This window comes from Crocodylus siamensis, chromosome 8 (assembly GCF_052110815.1).
Source record: "Crocodylus siamensis isolate JL-2025a chromosome 8, ASM5211081v1, whole genome shotgun sequence".
Lineage (NCBI taxonomy): Eukaryota > Metazoa > Chordata > Crocodylia > Crocodylidae > Crocodylus > Crocodylus siamensis.
In genome coordinates this window covers 4,951,369-4,972,472 of record NC_143402.1, presented here as the reverse complement: position 1 = coordinate 4,972,472, position 21,104 = coordinate 4,951,369, and the positions used below count along the sequence as shown (strand labels likewise).

Genomic DNA, 21,104 nt, shown 5'->3' with positions numbered 1-21,104 from the left:
CTTATGGCGCTTCATAGGGCTCTGTGGCATGGTAAAAATAGCAGTCTAGGATGCTGAATCTTTAGGCAAAGACTGATCATGATTATATAGTGTGGTGCTTAGCAGATGTTTGGGAGCTCTTTCTTTTGCACCTTTGCAGAAGCTCATTCAGCTGCTCTAGCTGGTATATATCAGGTCCTCGGAATTGGTCAGAAACTCTCCATTGACCTCCCGTGGGACTTGAGCACCTAATCTGTTCAGTACTTTTGCAGATCATCTCAGTCTATACGCATTGGCTTCTCCCAGACATGAGTGGTTTTGGGTGTTGTGTTTTTTAGTATAAAAGAATATTGAATACATTTAGCTCTAATAGCAGTATTCTTCTTCACTGTAATTCTGAAAAAAGTTTTATAACCCCCGTTCATTGTTTTTTTGTTGTTGTTGTTTTTTTCTGGCAGGTCATAGTTGACACGCCAACCAGCCCGGTAACCAGTGGGCTTCCACTTTTTTTTGTGATCACTGTTACAGCTATCAAACAGGTAATGTTTTTCATTAATGGGGGGGAGAACAGATTGCTGCAGTAATGTGTGTGTATGCTCTGTAGGAGTGTGATACCCACTACAGACTGGTGAATTTAGCATATATAGAAAGACAAGGTTCTTTGGGTGACTCTGATATCTTTTTATTAGACCAACTTAAACAGTTGGAAAAAAAATTAAGCAAGCTTTCGGGTTTAAAAACCTTCCGTCAGGCTGAGGAAGTCTCTGCAGCTGGTGTGTACTCTTCCTGGATGGAATAGCTTGCTATGTCCTTAGGCCAACACAGCTACAGCCTACACCTCTGCATATATAGAGGTGCATCTTTGAATATACACATCATTTAAATTAGAGACAGCTGTGATTTTAAACTTCTAATTGAATGAAATCTATATGGATGAGAATTCAAGTGATTTGGGATTCTACGGTCACCCTAAACCGCCTGTCCAGTTTTTTTAGCTTTAGAGTGCATTTTGCTGGTCCTCAGTGTGGATTTCATATATGAGCTATGAAGACCGTATACATAATTTTGAAGACAAGTTGGTGGTTTAGTCCAGTTTACCTTTTCAGGCAGTGCACTATTAGACTCTGTATTTGGCACCTATTTTGGGAGAGAGGTATGATACAAATCCAGCTTCTGTTCTACTCTAATGCTGGTGGAAAAGCAGCAGTAGGTCTATCCAAACAACTATCTAGTGCTTAAAATTCCTGGGCCCTTTGCACTGCATTATGTTAAGGAACTCCTCCCACCTGCAGCATTTAAAAATTGCATTGTTTGCTGTTTTTATCAAGGAAGCCAGTTGGGGTGGGGAAAGGAGCACAGTAAAATCATATCTGTTAGAAAGATGATTGTTTTCATTCTTTAGCTGAGATGAGGAGAGAGTGACTTGCCCTGCCCAGCATTGGGAAAGGAAGAATTACTGAGTCTTAATCATATTATTCACATTATCAGCATACTCTTGCCAGTCTTCAGAATAATAGAAACATGCTACAGCAATTTAGCTGCTTGTGGCACTGAGTGCATAGAAATGAGTTTTTGGTTTGGGTTATTTTCATCTGCTCAGAATCTGTCAAATGCATCTTTTCTTTTTAATTGATTCAAACTGAGCTACTCTAGTTGATGCTCAGTCATGCATGAAGGAGCTCTGATGACTGTCTTAATGTATTCATCTGGATCTGTCCTGTCCTGCTACACCTGTTCTTTTTATATTTTATTCGTGTATTTGCTTCCTGATCCAGGCTTGACTCTTGTTACCTGTATTTATGTGCTTAGGGGTACGAGGACTGGTTGAGACACCGAGCTGACAACGAAGTAAATAAGAGCAATGTCTTTGTTATTGAAAATGCAAAGCAAGTACGAAAAGAGAGTGAAAAAATCAAGGTAATAATTAATAGAGGGAGTGACATGCACATGTGGACACTGAAGCTACTGATGTGGTACACAATATGACCCTGTGTCTGAATTACATGCACATACTAAGGACCCTGTTCTGTAGCAGTTACTTTTTGTCTCTTCGTGCTTCTCTCTTTGCCATCAGAACCATGCCAGTTAATAGCCAGCTATTTGCTTTGCTTCTGCGTGAACAGGTTTTCTGAAATACTGTCTTGTAGACCCTTTACTGGGGTGAGGGGAAGGACAACAATTTTTCCCTTCTTTTGCATCTTCTGGATGGCTTAGGCAGTCTTTCTCTCTTCCCAGCTTCCCAAAGATGCCTAGAAAGGTTTTCCTTAGCAATAATGCTCACTTATCACACCTTCCTTTAATGAGGTGTAACTTTTCCTCATCCACATTGGCACCCATTGAAGCTGCAGAGTTATCGTCCATCTGAGAACTGAGCTGGGTTTAGTACTGACAGTGGAATGACCCATAATGCTTTCAGAGGGGATCCTTGTCCATGAGTTTCACATACACATCTGCTGTGGTCAGTTTGGCGATGGGAGGAGTGAAGCCTTGGGACGGGGGCTTTTTGCACTTTGTCAGGCTGCTTGTGAATGGCCCCTCTGCAGCAAAAAGGGAAGAGGAATCCAGAAAATATCGGTCCCTCTTGTCCCAGTAATTGCTGCAGTGTCTTTCCTACTCAGACAGAAGCAAGCACTGCTATCTTCCCAAAGCCAGGTTGTGAGGAAAAATGGCTCACACATGACCCACAGTGAAATGGTCAAACATCTAAAGCAAAGAGCTTGTCACCTGAAGATCCACCGTGTGCCCATAATATATGTAGAGGAGCAGGGGTACCATAAAGAATATGGAAGAATTATCCATCCAAGTCCATTGAGCTCGCATGGGAGTGATGGGACCAACATCATGTCCAGCTGCCTTTGACTCCCCAGCCTAGATGCTCAGATTCCCATGCACAGCTAGAAGGAGCTTTTGGCATGAGTCTAGAGCAGAATTTTAACCCCTGCCCCAGAAAGCTGATGAGGTACCTAAACCAGGGAAATAAATAAAACAGAGAAGCCAAGAGTTTGGGTCTTACTGACTTTATTTCAGTGTTCAGCTGTTCTATACTGTCATGCTGTCTTAGTTTTTTTGTCCTCTTGGCCTCTGGTTTGATAGTCCTACAGACAATCAGTGCACAGCGTTCTTATTTAAGTGAATGAAAAATAAGTGTGGAATCACTGTAGGTGGAATAAATGTATGGCTGTCATGTTATACAGTGCTGATGGTTAACTGGAAGTAACAGTTTTAGTCTGGGATTGGGGACTTATTGGGGTACTTGCACAATTGGTTTGCAGTTTTAAACTGCTCCTTTGCCTGGCAAGGATTTTTCTTTCAGCCCTTGAAAAACAAGTTAAAGTCTTTTTTTTAATAATCACCTGAGGGCTTTATGAAACAAATTGATAAGTTGGTGGCCTTCTTTCCAGGTTGGGGACATAGTAGAAGTGAAAGCAGATGAAACCTTCCCTTGTGATCTGATCTTCTTGGCATCGAGCAGTCCTGATGGGACCTGCTATGTTACTACAGCCAGTCTGGATGGTGAATCGAACTTCAAGGTAACAAAAGGAAAGTCCATGGGGTAAGATGCCAAAGCATCAAGTCCGTGCCCTGGAGGTGCTCCTTCTGCTCAGATTCTTTCATTTGTAATTAATCACCCTTTGTGCAGTGTGTATACCTATGGGATTAACGTGAAAACGCTCTCAGCTTGTGCAGCTCGGCTGTAAATTGGTTGTTTCTCGCATCCGTGTCCTATATACACTCATCCTGTATACACTCATGTCCTACATACACTCATTCAGTTACTCCACACTGATGCACTACATGGTTGTTTTCTTGCTAGACAGTCATTCCTAATGTCCCCGTTTCAAACCATAACAGGTCTTCATTGGTACAACCTGCCGGCTCCATTGCATAGACTCCTACTGTTCCCATTTTCATCTCCTGTCCCATGTGGGAAGATCTCATGATTTGAGAAATAAACCACTATAGTTTTATGTGGTTTTGCGATAGCTCCTGTGTTGTGACCTCTCTGTATAGGATTGTCCCAGGTTTGGTCATCACTCCTTGTACTTCTCAGAGTATATTAGTTGTTCTCCCCTCATTTGACTGAAATGGCACAGATCTGATCTCAGCGTATAGATGAACCACTCTAAAGGCTGCTTTAGGAGATGCTCTTTGAATCACACTGGGGGGCTTTGGGAGAGTCCTGGAGTAAGAAATAAGTTACATTTTTTTTGCACGCTGATGACCTGGAAAAAGTGAAGTTTGACACTTGAATCTTCATCAGTTGGATAATTCTGACTTGGATGCTCTTTCCCCTTCTTTGCTCTTCCTCCCCAAAATGGAAAGGGCTTCCCAAGGGTATACAACTTTTGTTTGTCCCATGTCTGGTAATAATTTATGTAAGCAACAACTCCAGCATAACACGTGGGACAGTGTTAGTGTTATGAGATTCCTTCAATTGGAGCATTACTATTTCCTCAACGTGTAGTGTATCACAACTGAATATAGCTGTGTGGTTATCAGCAATGAAAGTCCTGTGTAGATGCTGACAGTGTGCTGAAATAACTGTGATTTTCAGCCTTCCCCAGCTATGTAGAAATGAGCATTGCTGTTACATTTCTTACAAATTTCACTGGCCAAGTAGCTCTGGGTCCGCAATCTTACTGCTTAGACTTACAAAGAGGAATGTAGCTGTTAGATAAGCTCTCCAAGGCTAAATAGGCATGTCTGTGGTAAACAGTATTTAGAAGTGTCATGCCAATGGACAGGGATGCACTGCAAGGCTGCTGTTACTTTGCGAGCCTTGACTCTTTCCTTCCTTGACTTGTGAGTATTTCAAATATAGCATCCATAATTAAAGCCTGTTTCACCTGCCCATGTTGAAACATTGCTTATGCAGCTGCTTAGGTGCAGTTTGGACTCTGCTTCCAAGTGGGGCAGAATAAGGTCAAAGTTGTACATGCACATGCCGAAAAAAAAGGGGGAGAAAGCCACAAGCAATGTTTGAGCTAGTGGCTAGGATACTTTCTCAGAGGATGGATAGACCCAGAATCTAGACCTCCCTCACCTATGAACCCGAAAGTCTTGCTATCTAGCAAAGTACTCTAACCACCAAGCCAGGGGGTAGGTATTGTCCAGAGCACTCTGCAGCTGCCCACTGACCATGCATTTCATACTGTGTGGATAAAAAGCCTTTGGATAGCTTCTGCTCCATCAGGGTAGAGATCCAGGCTAGATCCCACCTATTTCACTGAGTCACCCTCCCCTTCTCCCTGAGGGCCCAGGACATCAGCCCTTCTAGGGTAGCATCCCCATCACTGAGCTACCCTTCAATTCGTCTTGTTTGCTTTCTCCTAGCCCTGGTTGCCGCCTTCTCCTTGCTGACTGGGCTAAGAGCTTCAAAAGGAGGGCTGGAGGATATGTTGGGCAAAGCTTAGCCCATGGCTTCATCCTTGGAGCACTTGGTTAAGAAGCAAGAGGTGGCATGTTCAAGCTCTCTTAGGGTTTTGAATGAGGGAGTGATTTTTTTTTTCTCGCTTGAGCAAGTGTCCTACCCACTAAGCTGTTGGCCTGAAAGTGAAAGGGCCATTTTCCAAATGTCTTATTCATGTGGGTTTTTTGCAAGTAAAGCTGCAGGACTTGCCCAGGCAATAATGTTCTCCCCATCACCTACAACACAGACAAGTGCAAGGTGATGCACCTCGGGAGGAACAACCGGCACCATACCTACAGGTTGGGGAACTCCCCTCTTGTCAGCATGGAGGCAGAAAAGGATCTGGGGGTCATCACTGATGCCAAGATGAACATGGGCCGGCAGTGTGGGGACGCGGTCAGGAAGGCCAACCGCACCTTGTCCTGCATCCACAGATGCACCTCGAGCAGGTCCAGGGAGGCGATCCTCCCCCTCTGTGCGGCACTGGTCAGGCCGCAGCTGGAGTACTGCGTCCAGTTCTGGGCGCCGCACTGCAGGAGGGATGTGGACAACATGGAGAGGTCCAGAGGAGGCCACTCGCGTGGTCAGGGGACAACAGGGCAGGCCCTACGAGGAGAGGCTGCGGGACCTGAACCTGTTCAGCCTCCAAAAGAGAAGGCTGAGGGGGGATCTTGTGGCCTGTTATAAACTAGTCCGAGGGGACCAGCAGGCATTGGGGGAGTCACTGTTCCCCCGAGCACCGCCAGGAGTGACCAGGAATAACGGTCACAGGCTGGCAGAGGGTAGGTTTAGGTTAGTATCAGGAGGTGACTTCACGGTCAGGGCAGCTAGGGTCTGGGACCAACTTCCAAGAGAAGTGGTGCAGGCTCCTACCCTGGGGGTTTTTAAGAGGAGGTTAGATGAACATCTTGCTGGGATTGTTTGACCCCAGTACTCTTTCCTGCCATGGCAGGGGGTCAGACTAGATGATCTGCTCAGGTCCCTTCCAACCGTAGAAACTATGAAACTATGAAAGCAGGTACGTCTATAGCTGGGGAGCCTTCTGGGCATGCCCTCTCTGGAAGGGACCACAAATATCACCTAGGCATATGAAGGTGAAGTGGGATTTCTGCATTAAGCATCCTATATAGTTTTTGCTTGGCCTGTGGGTTTCCAATAGAGGATTAGCTGTTTTCTCCTGTAATGTAACAAGAATGTGAAAATAATGCAACTGCACAGGAGAGCATGTCCTAAAACAAAGTAGTTACTCCCAGTAAGCACCTAGGCTTGCATTTGTGGTTAAGGGAGGAGGTAATGCACACTATCTTGCCTGTCTCGCTGATGTGATGGAGAGTCGTTTCTATAAAAAGAACTTGAAGGTAGCAGAATCGGATTCTTCATGGGCTTTCTGGCTAATTGGGAGAAATGAAATTTCTCAGCGGTAGCTACTAAATATAGCTCCCGGTTCTGTCTGTGCTTTTTCCCCTCCCCTGGCAGCAGGGCTGTTTTTCTAATTACCTTCAGAAGCAGCCTGCGCCACCACTCAGTGGAGCTTGCCACCTGCTGAGCACCTGGCACTGGCTTCAGAAGTAAACAGAAGTTGCAGGAGTCCTGCCTGCCTTGGGATTTTGCTCTGGAGGAGCAGTCCTTCTGCCCTCTGTTTGCACGTGGAAGAGGGCCTTCTTGATTAAACAAGCCAGCAGCAGACTGCTGCAAAGGATCTCTTAGGCCTGCTCATCTGGATCTCTTCCATCTTTGATGCTAATCAAAGCCCGGGCCTCTGTCAGGTCTGAAGCTTATGATAAGCTTCGCTGTGTATCACCGGTCCAAGGAAGTTGCTAAAATAACTCCATGGGCAGAGCAAGAGCGAGGCTGGAGAAATCAACAGGCGGAGACGTCCTGCTTTGTCGGGCATCAGACCTGCACAGTCATTTCTAATTGCTCTTCTTGCTCTCGCCTAGACTCATTACGCTGTGCGGGACACCACGGTGCTGTGTACACACGAAACCATAGACTCCCTGGCAGCCACCATCGAGTGCGAACAGCCTCAGCCTGACCTCTACAAGTAAGTCCGAGAAGAGTTGCCACTGCTTCTCTCCTGCTCGTCTCTGTTGTTTATCTAGCCTTTGGTGTCTTCTCTCTACAAAACAGCTTCTCTGAGCAGGCCAACGGCTGAGCCATTGGCATGCTTTTATCACCCGGGCATTGGGGAGCTTGCTGCTGCATGGAGCTCTCAATGGGACACATTTCCTCAAGGAATGAAAGACTCTTCAGGCAAGTGCAAGCTGCCGGCCCACTTTCCCAGCCCAGGCAGGACTCATGTCTTGCTCCAAGTCAGACTCAGACCTTCCTCTGGGCTTCAGCTTGTATTGCTTCACAACAAGACAATTCAGCATTAGTCCCACTATAACCTCAGGCCCAGAGCCACAAAGGTATCAATGTCAGTAGGAAGTTACAGGTCTGAATGCCTTTGTGGATCTGAGCCTGTTTCCCCTTCCCAGACTCTGCAGGGATGTATCTACCCTGTCCAAGCACCCACCCTATATCTCTCCTCCCCGACCTGTGCTTCTTCCTGGCTTTTCTCATCGCTTTGACTAAGTGAAGTCAAGGCCTTTATAGGCCCAAGGTCCCTATAAAGGGCCAGCCACCCTGTGCTGGCAGCATTTAAGGATCGTGCTGAGCTGCAAGACAAATCTTTGTGGGAGCTTATTTTTTTTTTATAGCAAAGCATCCATTCTGCAAAGACTCCCCAGCTTGCCTCCCAGGAGCTGTGATCCTGCCCAGGTCAGACAGAGCTTTACTGTGGTTTAGTAACCTGGTAGTTTTATTTTCATAACAGTTAAGAGAGTGAAGAGAAACCTTGGCCACAGCTCAGCAAGGGGTTTAATCACATCAATAACTTGGGTGAAGTCAGTGGAGCTCTTCCCAGGCTAAAAGCTCAGCATTAATCCGTGATCAATCTCACAGCATTTATAATTGGTCCTTCCAAATATGTTTCTGCCTGCGTAAGAGCATAAGACTCTTCCAAGCACTCATTTGTTGATAGACTTCCGCCTGCAGGCTATGGTACTCCTTGTTTGTGATGCCCTATGTATAGTCAGACATTCAACAATGCTCAATTAACAGACATCCTATTGTATATTTTGATCACAGATTTGTTGGAAGAATTAACATCTACAGAAGTAACCAAGAACCCATAGCCAGGTCAGTGTGCTCTTCAGTTGTTTCATTGGCCCTGATCAATACTCTTAAAGTCTTTAAGTATCTAATGCCCACTGTTGGCTAAATTCCTTTGAGGACAGGAGCTCTTATGGATATCTTCAGGTGGCCTTTGTTTCCCTGATTACATCCAGGTGTCTCATTTATCAAAGGGAGGCTGTTGGGATTCATAAGGCTTCACCAGCCCCATAGCAAACTCTGCCTTCACTCTGAATATCCAGAGGGTCTAACTAGGTGCTGTCTTTGTACATGGCCTGATGGTTTTTCTACAGAAAGTGAAAGCGTGGGCGAGCAGATAGCAGTTAAGAAGGCAATGTTGTTTGACTGCATGCTGGGTTTCTACCATGCAGGCTGTTCCTATGCAGAGTGCTTATTTCAGAGCACACGTTGGCTTGCAAGACTGATGAAACTGCTTGTGTAGTGACCACAGCAATATACTCAGTGATGTGCCAAGTTAGAACTGAAAGACAGTTACTGCCCCAGTATGGTTTCACAACAGACAGACATGAAAAAAAATACCCAGTAGAAAGCTCAGAGACCGCTAACTTGGCATATTGATCTCCAGCTCTGCCTCATAACAGCATTCTCATTATGAGTCATGGGAAACCACCAAATCAATAACTAATTAGTGCTACAAAATTAGGGGGAGCAAATTTTAAAGCACATGAGAAAGGCAAACTTGGCACTTAGTAATAAAAGGAGGATTTTCAAGCAGCAGTGGGAGCTAGCTCACCAGTTACCTGAGCAACTCAGAACAGGCAAAGAAGGAAATAAGATGTCTCTCTTTCAGCCTGTACCTGTCATGCTCATGGTGTTCATCCCTGCGGCATCGGTACCAAAACATCTGCATCTCAGATTCCTCAGGGCTGACAAACTAATTGTTTCTCCAGTACTTGCTAAAGTACAGGACTGTCTAGGGGCAGTTGAAATATTCCAGATTGGCTTTTTGAGGACTTGCACAATGTGCATCTTCCTCCACTTTAAAAAGCTGACACCAGATTAGCTGTGGAAGTAGGAGCAACCAGTGTTTTTGAATGGGAAGATTAGAAAGAAATAAGAAGTTAATGGAATATATGGGAGAGAAAAAACACATCAACTTTTTTTTCAGCTTTATTATTTTTAAATTAAAAAACACCTGGGTGCTTTACGTTTTTGAAAATCGGGCCCCTCACAGAGGTTTTCAAGTGCCTGACTTTAATAGGACCTCTTCTTGAAAATATTGGCCTGAATTGCCAAATGAATTGGGCATGGAAGAGTCTGAATACCCCCCATACTTTGTGGAGTAAGATGTAGAAACTGAGGATTTAAATATCCATGTGCAGGGAGAAATAAGCAGAATGAACTAATTCCTTGGGTAATATCCAAGGCAAACAACTCTCCAGACCTCAGAGTATTAATAAGCAGGCCTACAGGACTTGAGGGTTAGCTTTCTTTTTAAACTGTGAAAATGATACATGCATGAGCTGGTGTGAAATGTTTTACACGTCATCTAATGTCTTAACTTCTTCTGATTTAGGTCTTTGGGTCCAGAAAACCTGCTGCTGAAGGGTGCTACCTTAAAAAATACCAAGAAGATTTATGGTGAACAACTCTTTGTTAATAGTTTTGGTGGATAACTAAGAAAACCTAGATGTTTATCAGTGGGTCTAGGAGTGCAAAACACCTATGTACAGCCCTTCTGTCAAGACCCTATATTCAGCTTGGGTTCATGTGCAGGATACTTGATATAATCTTGGGAAGAAGACTATAGACAGCTACCCCAGTAATTCTCAATCAGGGTGCCACATTACCTTGGGGTGCTGTGAGATCCTCTTAAGTGTGCCGTGGTATGCAGTATTAGCCCCGTTAGGTGTGTGAACACCTTCACATGATTCACAAATCAACCCAGAGATTTCAAATAGGAATTCATAACATCCAAAACACTCTGGCCTGCTGTGGTCTTCCTGAGTTTTGTGCAGTAGAAGGATGGCTCTATTATTTGTCTGCAGTCCAAATAAAGTGAAAACTAAGAGCTGGCATTTCCTGCAGGGTGCCTAGAGTGTAATGACGGGGCAGGCCTTACATCAACAAGATGAAGTTTAGAAAGGTTGTGGACCACTGATGTACACAGAGGGCAGAAGAGTGACTGCAGCCTGTGTAGACCTACTTTGATCTAGCTGCCATGGGTGCTGATAGCAGTGAAGCTGCAGTGGTACCTGGCTTCAGCTGCCAGCTGTTTTCCCAACGTCTTGGCTGGGCTTATGTCCCATGCTGCTTGGGCTATGCTGTTATTGCTATGCAAGCTGAGCTAGAAGAGAATTGCCTGCGAGGGTGTCTACATGAGCTGCAGTCGCACCTCTGAGGGCAGTGTAAACCTACCCTGTGTCAAGTGCTCCACTGACATTTTAAATACATTGGCCAAGATTTCTGAAATGACTTGTGCTTTTTGGGTGCTCAGCCCAACTCTTTAATGGGTCCAGGCTTTCAGAAAGCAGATGCTCAGTGTTTTCTGTAAAAGGCCCCAGTGTCACTCTCTCTCAGGGTTGGCCCCCAAAGCTGCAGCTCCTTTTGGAAAACTGCTCCTTTGCCTCCTATTCTATCTGCCCACCAACTAGTGCATCTCTGCTAAACAAGTAGTTAAGTTTGCATGGCAAACGTGTATTCCTTATAGCTACCCATCATCACACACGGCTTATTGTTAATGGTTCCAGTATCCTCAAGGGTTGAGTTGAGCCTTGGTGTAAGTAGAAATTGTTCCCCAGATGTAAGAGGGTTAGCACTAGCTTCCACTAGAATTGAATTTGGTCTGGATTGCTCCAGGTGTTTCCCCTCCAACCCCCCTTGCCCAATATTTGGTTCATGTCGTTTCTCTCTAGAATGCTAACACTTCTCCTCGTGCCCTTTTCCAAAGAATCAGTACTGCAGTCATTTGTTTGCCAACTCTGCAAGTACTTAGGACATACAAAATTATGCAGTGCTGCTCTTTTTTTTTTTCTCCTGAGCAATTTTTACAAGTAATTACGAGGGATGAAAAAATATTTGCTCTTAAACTGATTAACTTTATCCAGAAATAAATTATATTGCAGCTAAGCATTAGACAGTTCTCTCTTGTGAACTATTCCGCATAGAATTATTTAATAGCATTGGAGATTGTGTAAAATAACAGTGCTTAAACCCTGGGTAATGCTTCTTTCTGTGGATCAAGACTCAAGTTCTGTGCAAACACTGACATCCTTCCCTGCTGTGTGGGAGGTAGAGCTCTCTCGAGTTGCAAGCCTCTCACAAGCCTTGTTTTAATGTTCTGTAGGGGTTGCAGTCTACACGGGAATGGAAACAAAAATGGCTTTGAACTACCAAGGGAAAAGTCAAAAGCGTTCCGCTGTAGAGAAGTAAGTAGATGGATGCCTAGGAGAGAAAGTACCATAAGAAGTTGGCTTATTTGTGGGTCCAATTATGCAGTTGCAGTCCTATAATTCACTGCCTTTTGTTTCAGATACAATCTGGTTGCATGAAAAATCTGTATGTTTGGTTAAGTGCGCCTGCTGAAAAGCTGCAGTGTTGAACAGCCCATTTAAAAATGAAGGGCTGTTCAGTACAGGAAAGCACAAATTGGAAGTAATGAGTATTAAAAACCCTGGCTTTGGCGCTGAAGATCGGCACTGTCAAAAGCAGCTGATCTAGAGTTTCCATCTTAAAAACAGGGAAGCTACAACCTGCCTTATTTTGCATGACTGAATATTAGAAATAACTGTGTGAGGCTTTTAAAAAGAAACCTATATTTCAGATCTATCAATGCTTTCTTGGTGGTGTATTTGTGCATCTTGCTGAGTAAAGCTACAGTGTGCACCACGATGAAGTATGTCTGGCAGAGCAATCCATTTAATGATGAGCCTTGGTATAATGAGAAGACCAAAAAAGAGAAAGAGGCATTCAAGGTAAGTGGATTGGTCCTTCCTCAGTGTATTCTGACATGTTGGTCCTTCCTCCTTATATATTCTGACAGCCTCGTTTAATCTGATAACGTTTGCTGCCAGGGCTATCTGTCCTACTTAAGGCTTTGAATGCTTATGAAGGGAAGTCCTGTCAGTGCCTCATTGCCCTTTCCCCTTTTGTTCCTGCTTGTTTCCATTTTGAGCTACTACCTGGTACGCTTGCTAGAAATACTTACAGGTAGCTAGGCAGAGCCCTGCTCGGAGAAGCTCTGATGCTCCAGCTGCTCATGTTGCTGTTCCTATTATATAGAGCAGGGGTGGCCAGTTTGTCTTGTGTGCGTCACAGGCAGCCTCTGTGTGTGGCACATAGCACATCATTGAGGTGGCAGGGAGCAGATCAAGCAGGGGAAGGGGACTGGAGTGGCACTAGTGGAGGGCACAGGGCTTAATTTGTGACACGCCTGCCAAAAAGATTGGCCCCCACTGGTACTGAATATGCATCCCCATGTGTTTGTGTGCATGCTTACACCCCAACTTCAGATCTCTGGAAGTTAGTCTCTTATTTACTGGCAAAAGACAGATGGATAGAAATTTGGCCACACTGATCTCACACTCAGCAGTAGTGGCAGATTTTTACATGCCTGGTGCATATCTGGACTTCAGCCAACACTTTCAACCTTGACTGCATAAATTCAGGCTGGAGACACTTTTATTCAGTGCCTCAACATGGATTGAGCCACTGTGTCCTGGACAGCCAACCCTGAAAATGGTGGCCCTCCATTATTTTTAATAACTTTGGAGGACAGAGGCAATCTTGTTCTGATTTCACTTGCACCACCTATATATGCCCTGGGATAGGTGCACAGATTTCAGAACGGTCCTTGTTTCTTGCTCACCGAAACAAGACCAAAGTCAGACCGGTAACAGTTGCAGAATCAGACACCATGCAGACTTAGTTATCCAAGTTGTGCATAAAGTGAAACAATGAGCCAAACTCAGTGACCCCTTTGCAGTTCCACAGAAACAGGACTTGACCCGTCAGTCCTGGCATGATTTTTTTTTTTTTCATAGGATCCCATTTTCCTTCCAAGGTATCTTTCCATCTTTTAATGAAGAAAAGCAGACAAGCATAGTGGATGCATTATGTTTTAGACTGTGTCTGGCTCTGTCTGAGTTGCATATGCACCGGCCACAGTGTTCCTGATTATCTTTCCATTCTAGGTCTTAAGGATGTTCACCGACTTCCTGTCGTTTATGGTCCTGTTCAATTTCATTATCCCGGTCTCCATGTACGTCACAGTAGAAATGCAGAAGTTTCTGGGGTCCTTCTTCATTTCTTGGGATAAGGAGATGTACGATGAAGAAATAAAAGAAGGAGCTCTGGTGAACACTTCGGACCTCAATGAAGAGCTTGGACAGGTCAGAACCCCCTTCCTGGTGTGTCTGCATATACTAAAAAGGGATGTTCAGATGGTGTTACATGGAAATAGGGTGCTTTTGTTCCTTGGACTAGAAACTACAGAAATGAGAGCCCTCTTGTAGAAGTTACAGTAAATGCCCAACACATCTGGCATGGGAATGGCCAACGCTAGCTTTTAGCTGCTTTTACATGTTAAGCCTGCCAGATGCATATTGGAGCTAGTTTTGTGCTATGGCTCTCACGATCCTCTCAACATGCACTGTTCAGGGAAGGTCTGTGGCTCATTTTAGTTTCATCCCTCTCTCCCTTCTCCATGTCAAGAGTTGTTCCAGCGCAGTATGCTGGGATCACTGGAGCAGAGCAGCAGGCTGACCAGATGCCCTTTGCAAAGAGAGGGTGTTGCATGGAGCGGCCTCGTTGTCGATCTTAGCCTTAAGAAGGAAATCGATTTTGGTGATTGGCACTGAATGGGGCAAATGATGTTGTCATCCCTTTGTCTCCTGAGAGTAGGACGCTTCAGTGCTTTAAGCTTTAGTGTGAGTAGGTAGACTTAGATTTTCATATAATACATAATTCTCTCTGCCTTCCCCTCCTGCCTGCGGGCTCTGCGAACCAGCCTGAGAGGGTGAGTTGGGGGTGTCCTAGAGACCTCCAGAGAAATGTTTCCTAATTCAAAATCTGGAAGCGTGCCAGCTCTGGAGTGTTGATTTAAGTAGGGTGTTTAGGTGTATTTTGGAAGCAACCTGTTAAAAGTGATTAAGCATACTGTCTTCTGACTGCCGGGTTAACTTTAGCTTTTTAATGAGAACAGTGAAAGTTAGATATCAAGACTGTCACTATATAAATTAATTAAAAGTAAAGGAAATCAAACTTTGCTGCAAAGAAGAACAGAGAGAAAATTGATGGCTGTATTTGTGCCAGCATTGCAGCTTTTAATGGTGCTGAAAAATAACTAGGAAGCTGCTGCTGTAGGAGTTCATCATGTACGCCCTTAATAAAAAGCCTTAGTCTGCTAGTCACTCATGTGCCCATCCACATAGAACTTTTAACTATTTTTGGTGGCAATTTACATTTAATGCGATTCTCCTTGCTTCAAAAACTAGATGATGTTATAAATAGCACATGAAAGGTGAGGAATTGGGTCACTGCGATTTGTTTCCATCTGGGGGAATGGCAGGCTCCACTCTGCGTGGCAGCATGTGTTTGCTTTCACCGCTTTAATTAAAAATAAAAATCCTTGGTAACTGGCCTCTTTGAAGCTTAATGGGAAGAGTGCGCATCTGGTCAGCGCTCTGCATGCACAAGGGTATGATTGCTGCTTTCACCGGGATGCCAAGCAGCCAGTGGCTTCACTCTGTTCATCCACACTCAGGGAGCTGAATGCAATGCAACGCAATTGAAAATACACCCTGCTTTTATTTCTTTAGGGAAAATGTCTCATTTCCTGCAGTGTTTAGCTAATTAAACCATGCTGTCAACATAAAAATCACACAAAGCAAACAAACACATGTCCTTCTGTTGCTAGCAGCTACTATATTTTTAAAGCGCAGTTTGCTTTTGACAGTTTTATCTTTTTTTGTTGTTTCTGTTGTTTCTTTTTTGGATTTCTTCCCCATCTGATGATGAAAACCCAGGAAATTTACTTCCTGTTCTCATCTTATCCTTCTGTTTTTACCGCCTTAGAACTGCTTCACTCTGGGACTAGCAATGGGGAGCTTGTTTAAAAAACAAGCATCCAGAATGGGATTTTGATTCTTCATTAGAAAAAATTAGGGAAACAGTTTATATTAGAATGTGCGTTTTATAAGCACAAACTACATGTTTCTCTGTTGCATCCCTGTATTTTGTGCATCTTTTAATACCAACTCAAAGAGATCTAAGGAAGACCAGTTCATGGCAGGGAGGAATCTGGAGCCCTGAACCATTTTGTATTTGTCTAAGTGCAGCCATAAATAAAATAACTCAAGCTCTCAATATGGGTAAGGATGTTGCTGTGATGTCCAGCACTGAATATATATTTTGAACATAAAATAAAACTAGGAGTAAATTGCCATCATCAGATTCAACAAACAGTAGTGAAGCTTTGATTTCTGTGGGTACATTCATTCCATACATTCAAATATCTCACAGCTGGGGCAGGTTCTGGAGAGTGGTTTGTTTCTTCTTTAAAAAGAAAAACTCGGGCAACCATGAAGTGAATTGGGAAGAAGGGGAATTGTTCTGAGGATGAAGGTAGTAACACAAGAAGTAGATGAAGCTTGGAGCCTACTCTGAGCATATGCATTCCCTGCTTGAAGTGGCAGGGTGCTCTTATGGGTCAGGCCCGTTTGCTAAAATGCCCGTGACTCCTTTCAATTTGAGCCCTGCCTGAGCTGTGGTTGTTTCCCCAGGAGCATAAGCACTGCATTGAATTCCTCTCTTTCCTTCAGGTTGAATATGTGTTCACAGACAAAACTGGGACCCTGACTGAAAACAGCATGGAGTTCATCGAGTGCTGCATAGATGGGCACAAGTACAAAGAGTCCATTTCCGAGGTGGATGGGCCTCTGAAATATTATGGTAAAGCAGAAAAGGTAGAGCTATGTATGGTCAATTCCTTTTTCACTGCCAGCTCCCATTTCTGGGCATTTACACTTGAGCCTCTACGTGAATCATAATTAAAACTCAGGTGCAGATTTCTGAGCATCCCAAAACTTGACAGTACTTGGAGCCAAGGCGTGGGCTTAGTCCATTAAAGAAACTTTGGAGAATTAGGTTTCTGAATCCAGTATTTTTCATTGCTCAAGTTTAGGAGCACTGACCATTTAGGCATGGTTCTCTCTTTAATCATTGTAGCCATACTGGACACTGGACTGATTTCGCATAGTAATAACAGGGGAGAACAAAGCTGTTTTTTGGGGATCAGCTACATCCTCTGCTTAACTAAGACCAGGAGGAATAGAATTGTAGCTGAAGCTGCTGTCTAGTTGTATCGCTAAGATGCCATGAGAGTAATATTGCGCACACACCCATGAACAAATTACTGAACCAGCAGGCTAATATTGCTCTTCTAGTTGTGTTGTCTTTGTTTACCCTTCCATTGCATTAAACATAAGAGCAGCCTGAGTTATTGCTGGCATCTGCATGGAGCAGCTTTCTGCCTGTCTGGCTGGGAAGGACACTAGGGCATTTTTTGTTTTTTATTTGCAAAAGTAAGGATTGCTCCAATGTCTCCAGCTCATTTTCACATCTCCCCAACTGTTGGACGGTGTGGTTGCTACTCCTTTTCACTGAAAGTTTTTTCCTTGTGTGTGCATAAAAGGTGCAATGTAAATGAAAGTTACTGTATAAAGGGGAGATTTTTGGAGGTGATGAAAGGATTTGAGTGCTTAACACCAGCAGTGTGGAAAATCCCGACCTAAAGCATTAAGTAATTCAGAACAAATCCTACTTGCTGTTTGACTCAGCATCATTACAAGTGCTGAATTTCAATGGCACGTGCACCCAGCCACAGGCTGTTACTCCCATGTAGTACCAGGACAGACAGTGGAGCTGGTAACTAACTTGTTTGCCTTGCTGCTGCTCTTCCTAGTGCCGAGAAGAGTTGTTTCTGCGTGCTTTGTGCCTGTGCCATACTGTTCAGATCAAGGAAGGAGACCAAGTGGATGGACTGATTGAGCATCTGGAACACCGATCTACCTATATCTCCTCTTCACCTGACGAAATAGCTTTGGTGAAAGGTGCCAAAAAGTAAGGACCTTCAGGCTGTCTTTCAGAGCCAAGGGGTTTGCTTATCAGTCTTTTACCTTGTTTGTGCTCGTTGGGATTATATAGAGTGCAGAAGTTGCCTCCTGAGCTGTTCCCTGCACCTGCTCAGAGGCTACTCTCTCAGTTCCCCAGGCATAGTGGAACATGCTTATTCAGCCTGGTCCCAAAGGCTATTAAAGTTAATAGCAGTTTTTCAGCAGACTTCAGCGGGGGCTGAATTAGGCCCCCAGTGCAGTTTTGTGTGTTAGTCAATATTTAACCTTAACAAGCCACATCACAGTAAGAGCAGGTTCAGTCCTATGTAATGTCAGTCCTTGTACATCACAGTGTATTTGGGCCTTCCAGAACAAACTGGTTGTCCTGCTCTTATTAAACAGAGCCGTGCTTCATTCAAGTTCATCAGGACATTAGTGGCTGTGTTGTGTTGTACAAGACTCAGTCCGTTAGCTGTGTGTATATTAGGGCAAGATGGCTTTTTTTTTTCTGTGCAGTGGCAAAAGTGTCCTTAGACAAAGCATTTCCTGCAATGGCTACATGCGTTAGCCTTTTCTAACATGCTTGTAGCATTGCTGTTTTGAAAGGCTTAATAGCGCGCCAAGCCTGTCTGTTTTGCCACAAAATGCATGCACGTGTGTTAATTCACACAGTTTGTGGAGGGAGGCCTTATACTTTCCTGGGATGGATCAGCTCCTTTTTAAGGATGTAGAGGCAGGGAAAGGTAGTGAACTGTACAGCCTGCAGATCCTCTGGGCTGGATGTTGTACCCCAGGTTATGGAAATGAATTTGAAAATGATGTTAATATGTATGGCAAGAGCTGTTTCCAATGTTCTTTGTCCTCTTGTTTGTTGGCAGGTATGGTTTCAGTTTCCTAGGACATGAAAACAATTACATGAAAGTGAAAAACCAGAACAATGAAATGGAAAGGTATGGGCCTTTGCAGCATGGTCACAAACATGGCTCTCACAGGCAGGCTCTGCCAGGCCCAGCCACTCCACATACTTTGTTCCCCCTCAGCGGAGCAGGATCAAATCCATGCAACATGCTGAAGACAGATCCTAAGCACAGAACATGGGGTGGTTGAGAGAATAAATTGGTGGCAACTTTTGCTAAAGGCAATATTCATGGCACTGAGGCTCCTTAGAGACTGCATGGTTGAGAGGTAGAATGAGTTTTCATAGGCAACAACCTATATCACGAGGTGCGTAGCTTTTGCTAATTAACAAACTGTGTAAAGCTGCCTTTGTTCCTTTGAAAATAGTCATGTCTTGCACTAGGGAGTGCGAGCGTTTTTGATGTCCGTAGATTGTCACGATGCCTCACAGACAGGGACCATGTAGAGGAGCTAGTTTCTCCTGGAAGCCTCGTCCCTGTAGTGTTGAGCCCTTGTGAACATACTCCGATCCTAACCCCTTTTGCATTGAAACTCCTTCCCTTGGTCCTGTGGCAGTAGCCCTGCCACATTCCTCTGTCGTGCCTGCTGCTGGGAGGGGAGCCCCAGCTTCTCCTCTGGCTCTTGCCCATACTATCATGTTTCATTTTGGACTTCTGCGTAGCTTGAGTTCCTCTGTTTTATGAACTGGGATTGACGTGGTGAAATGCTGCTCCTAGGACTTGCAAACTAGTTCAGCTTCTGAGTAATCACATGGGCCAGGGAGGTCCTTACTCACTTCCTTCTAGCTCTGGTGCTGCTAAATCACAGCATGCCTCACCTGGGGCCTCCAGCTAAGGGACCGTACCTGTTTCTTGGGTGCCAGCCAGCCACGCAGGGTGTGGGCCAGAAGGGCCTGCCACTGAAAACTCCCTGAATGCATATGGAACAGCTTTGATTTTTCAGGCATCCGAAACCTCGGTCATCTTGCATAAATCTGAAAATGTTTTGTTGAATAGATTTTTGGCTGATCCAAGTTTTTTTCCTTCTCTTAAAAGGTACCAGCTTCTTCACATATTAAATTTTGATCCTGTCCGTCGCCGGATGAGTGTTATTGTCAGAACTATCACAGGTATAGTTGAAAGTCTAGTTTAGATGCATCATATATCAGTTTTTATACATCCTGTCTAGGGGAGAGAAGTTTTGACACGTAAATACGTCTGCCTGCATTTAGTCTTGTGCTGCCTATGTATACAGCCTCTGCATTGCAGCCTCGGAAAGGTAATTTGCTATGTTTTGTGAGCCTTAGCTGCATCTTCAAAATTGTCTTTTACACAGTCTGAGTCTATAAAATGCTCATTGGTGCACGCAGATCTGACCTGGAAGCCACCCCCTTGTTGAATTGCAATCTCTGTCTTGAAAGCCTGTTGGCACTGGCATTTTTCAAAGGAGAGTTGGTGAACCTTTTTTTAGCATAAGTAAAACAACTAATTTTTCCTTCCATTTCTCAGAAATGATTGAATTCACCTGGCTGCAATGTTAAAAAAAGAAAAGAAAAATCTCCCCTCAGGCTGACACTCATGTCTGATACTTCAGCCTGATTGGCTAAAGTTTGGCAAAATTACAAGCAAGTGAGAACAGAAGTCTTGGGCACCCTGACTAGAACTTCCTTTGCATCAAAGACTTGCTGCATATGAGACCAATGGCCTTTACATCTTCCTCCAGGTCTGGCATACTCTGATCTATTTTTAATTCGGTTTTAGGGAAGCTGCTCCTCTTCTGTAAAGGAGCCGACTCGTCTATTTTTCCAAGAGTGCAGCAAGATGAAATACAACAAACTAAAGCGCATGTGGATCGTAATGCCATGGTAAGAATGCACCTGGAATTGGTTTTGATCTTGGGTCAGGAAAAGCTATTCCCAAGACCAGGATCCAGCCTTAACTTGGGGGAAAATAGTGTAGGAAATACAAGTTTTATTTCTGTTCTCTTTGAAGTCCAGGGTGGGGACTCCCTTTTTTTTTTTTTTTCCCTGTTTCTTTGGCTTCCAACTTCTTTTAACTTCTAAACTACTTATATGGGCCTGATCGCTGTTGCATCTCAGCATCTCCCAAGTAGTCAAAAATAGATGTAGCAATAACACTCTTTCTTTTTTCCCCCCTTTTTAGCCTGGTAAGAGAAGTCTTTGAATCAGTTTATAGTTTTGTTTTCCATGTGTGGTGTGTGAGAGATTTATCTAGGGAAAGCTGAACTCAGAAAAAAAATGTTTAGACTTAGCTCCCTGAGTGGTGAGGCTAGCATCTATTTTCTGGTTATGAATATCTGTATATTGGTCTTCCTCCTGCACCACTTTGTATTTTAAATTAGCCAAGTTTTACAGTCTCTTAGTTTTCATTATCTATGAACATACATAGTGGGCATGACTAAACACGCATGTAGACAAAGATGTTGGGGTTAGTTTACTCTGGCTCAAATTCAGCTGGAGTATATTCAGTCACATTCATTTAATGTGTAGATGCACCCAGTGTCACCTGTCTTGGTTTAACCATATGTGAGGAGGTTCATATATCAAC

The 21,104-nt window shown here is 44.1% G+C and overlaps 1 protein-coding gene across 7 annotated transcripts in view; it reads left to right on the top strand.

The window, feature by feature from the left end:
• Window positions 1-21,104, top strand: part of ATP11C (ATPase phospholipid transporting 11C (ATP11C blood group)) — a 98,820-nt gene that overhangs the window by 47,199 nt on the left and 30,517 nt on the right. For all 7 annotated transcript variants that reach the window (XM_090059277.1, XM_090059275.1, XM_090059274.1 and 4 more), the window contains 14 exons: window positions 438-518; window positions 1,789-1,896; window positions 3,381-3,509; window positions 7,330-7,433; window positions 8,522-8,572; window positions 10,104-10,168; window positions 11,874-11,955; window positions 12,351-12,501; window positions 13,720-13,917; window positions 16,348-16,491; window positions 17,490-17,647; window positions 18,519-18,590; window positions 19,593-19,666; window positions 20,298-20,401. In XM_090059277.1, coding sequence (XP_089915403.1) covers window positions 438-518; window positions 1,789-1,896; window positions 3,381-3,509; window positions 7,330-7,433; window positions 8,522-8,572; window positions 10,104-10,168; window positions 11,874-11,955; window positions 12,351-12,501; window positions 13,720-13,917; window positions 16,348-16,491; window positions 17,490-17,647; window positions 18,519-18,590; window positions 19,593-19,666; window positions 20,298-20,401 — 1,521 coding nt within the window. The remainder of the gene's footprint in view (window positions 1-437; window positions 519-1,788; window positions 1,897-3,380; window positions 3,510-7,329; window positions 7,434-8,521; window positions 8,573-10,103; window positions 10,169-11,873; window positions 11,956-12,350; window positions 12,502-13,719; window positions 13,918-16,347; window positions 16,492-17,489; window positions 17,648-18,518; window positions 18,591-19,592; window positions 19,667-20,297; window positions 20,402-21,104) is intronic.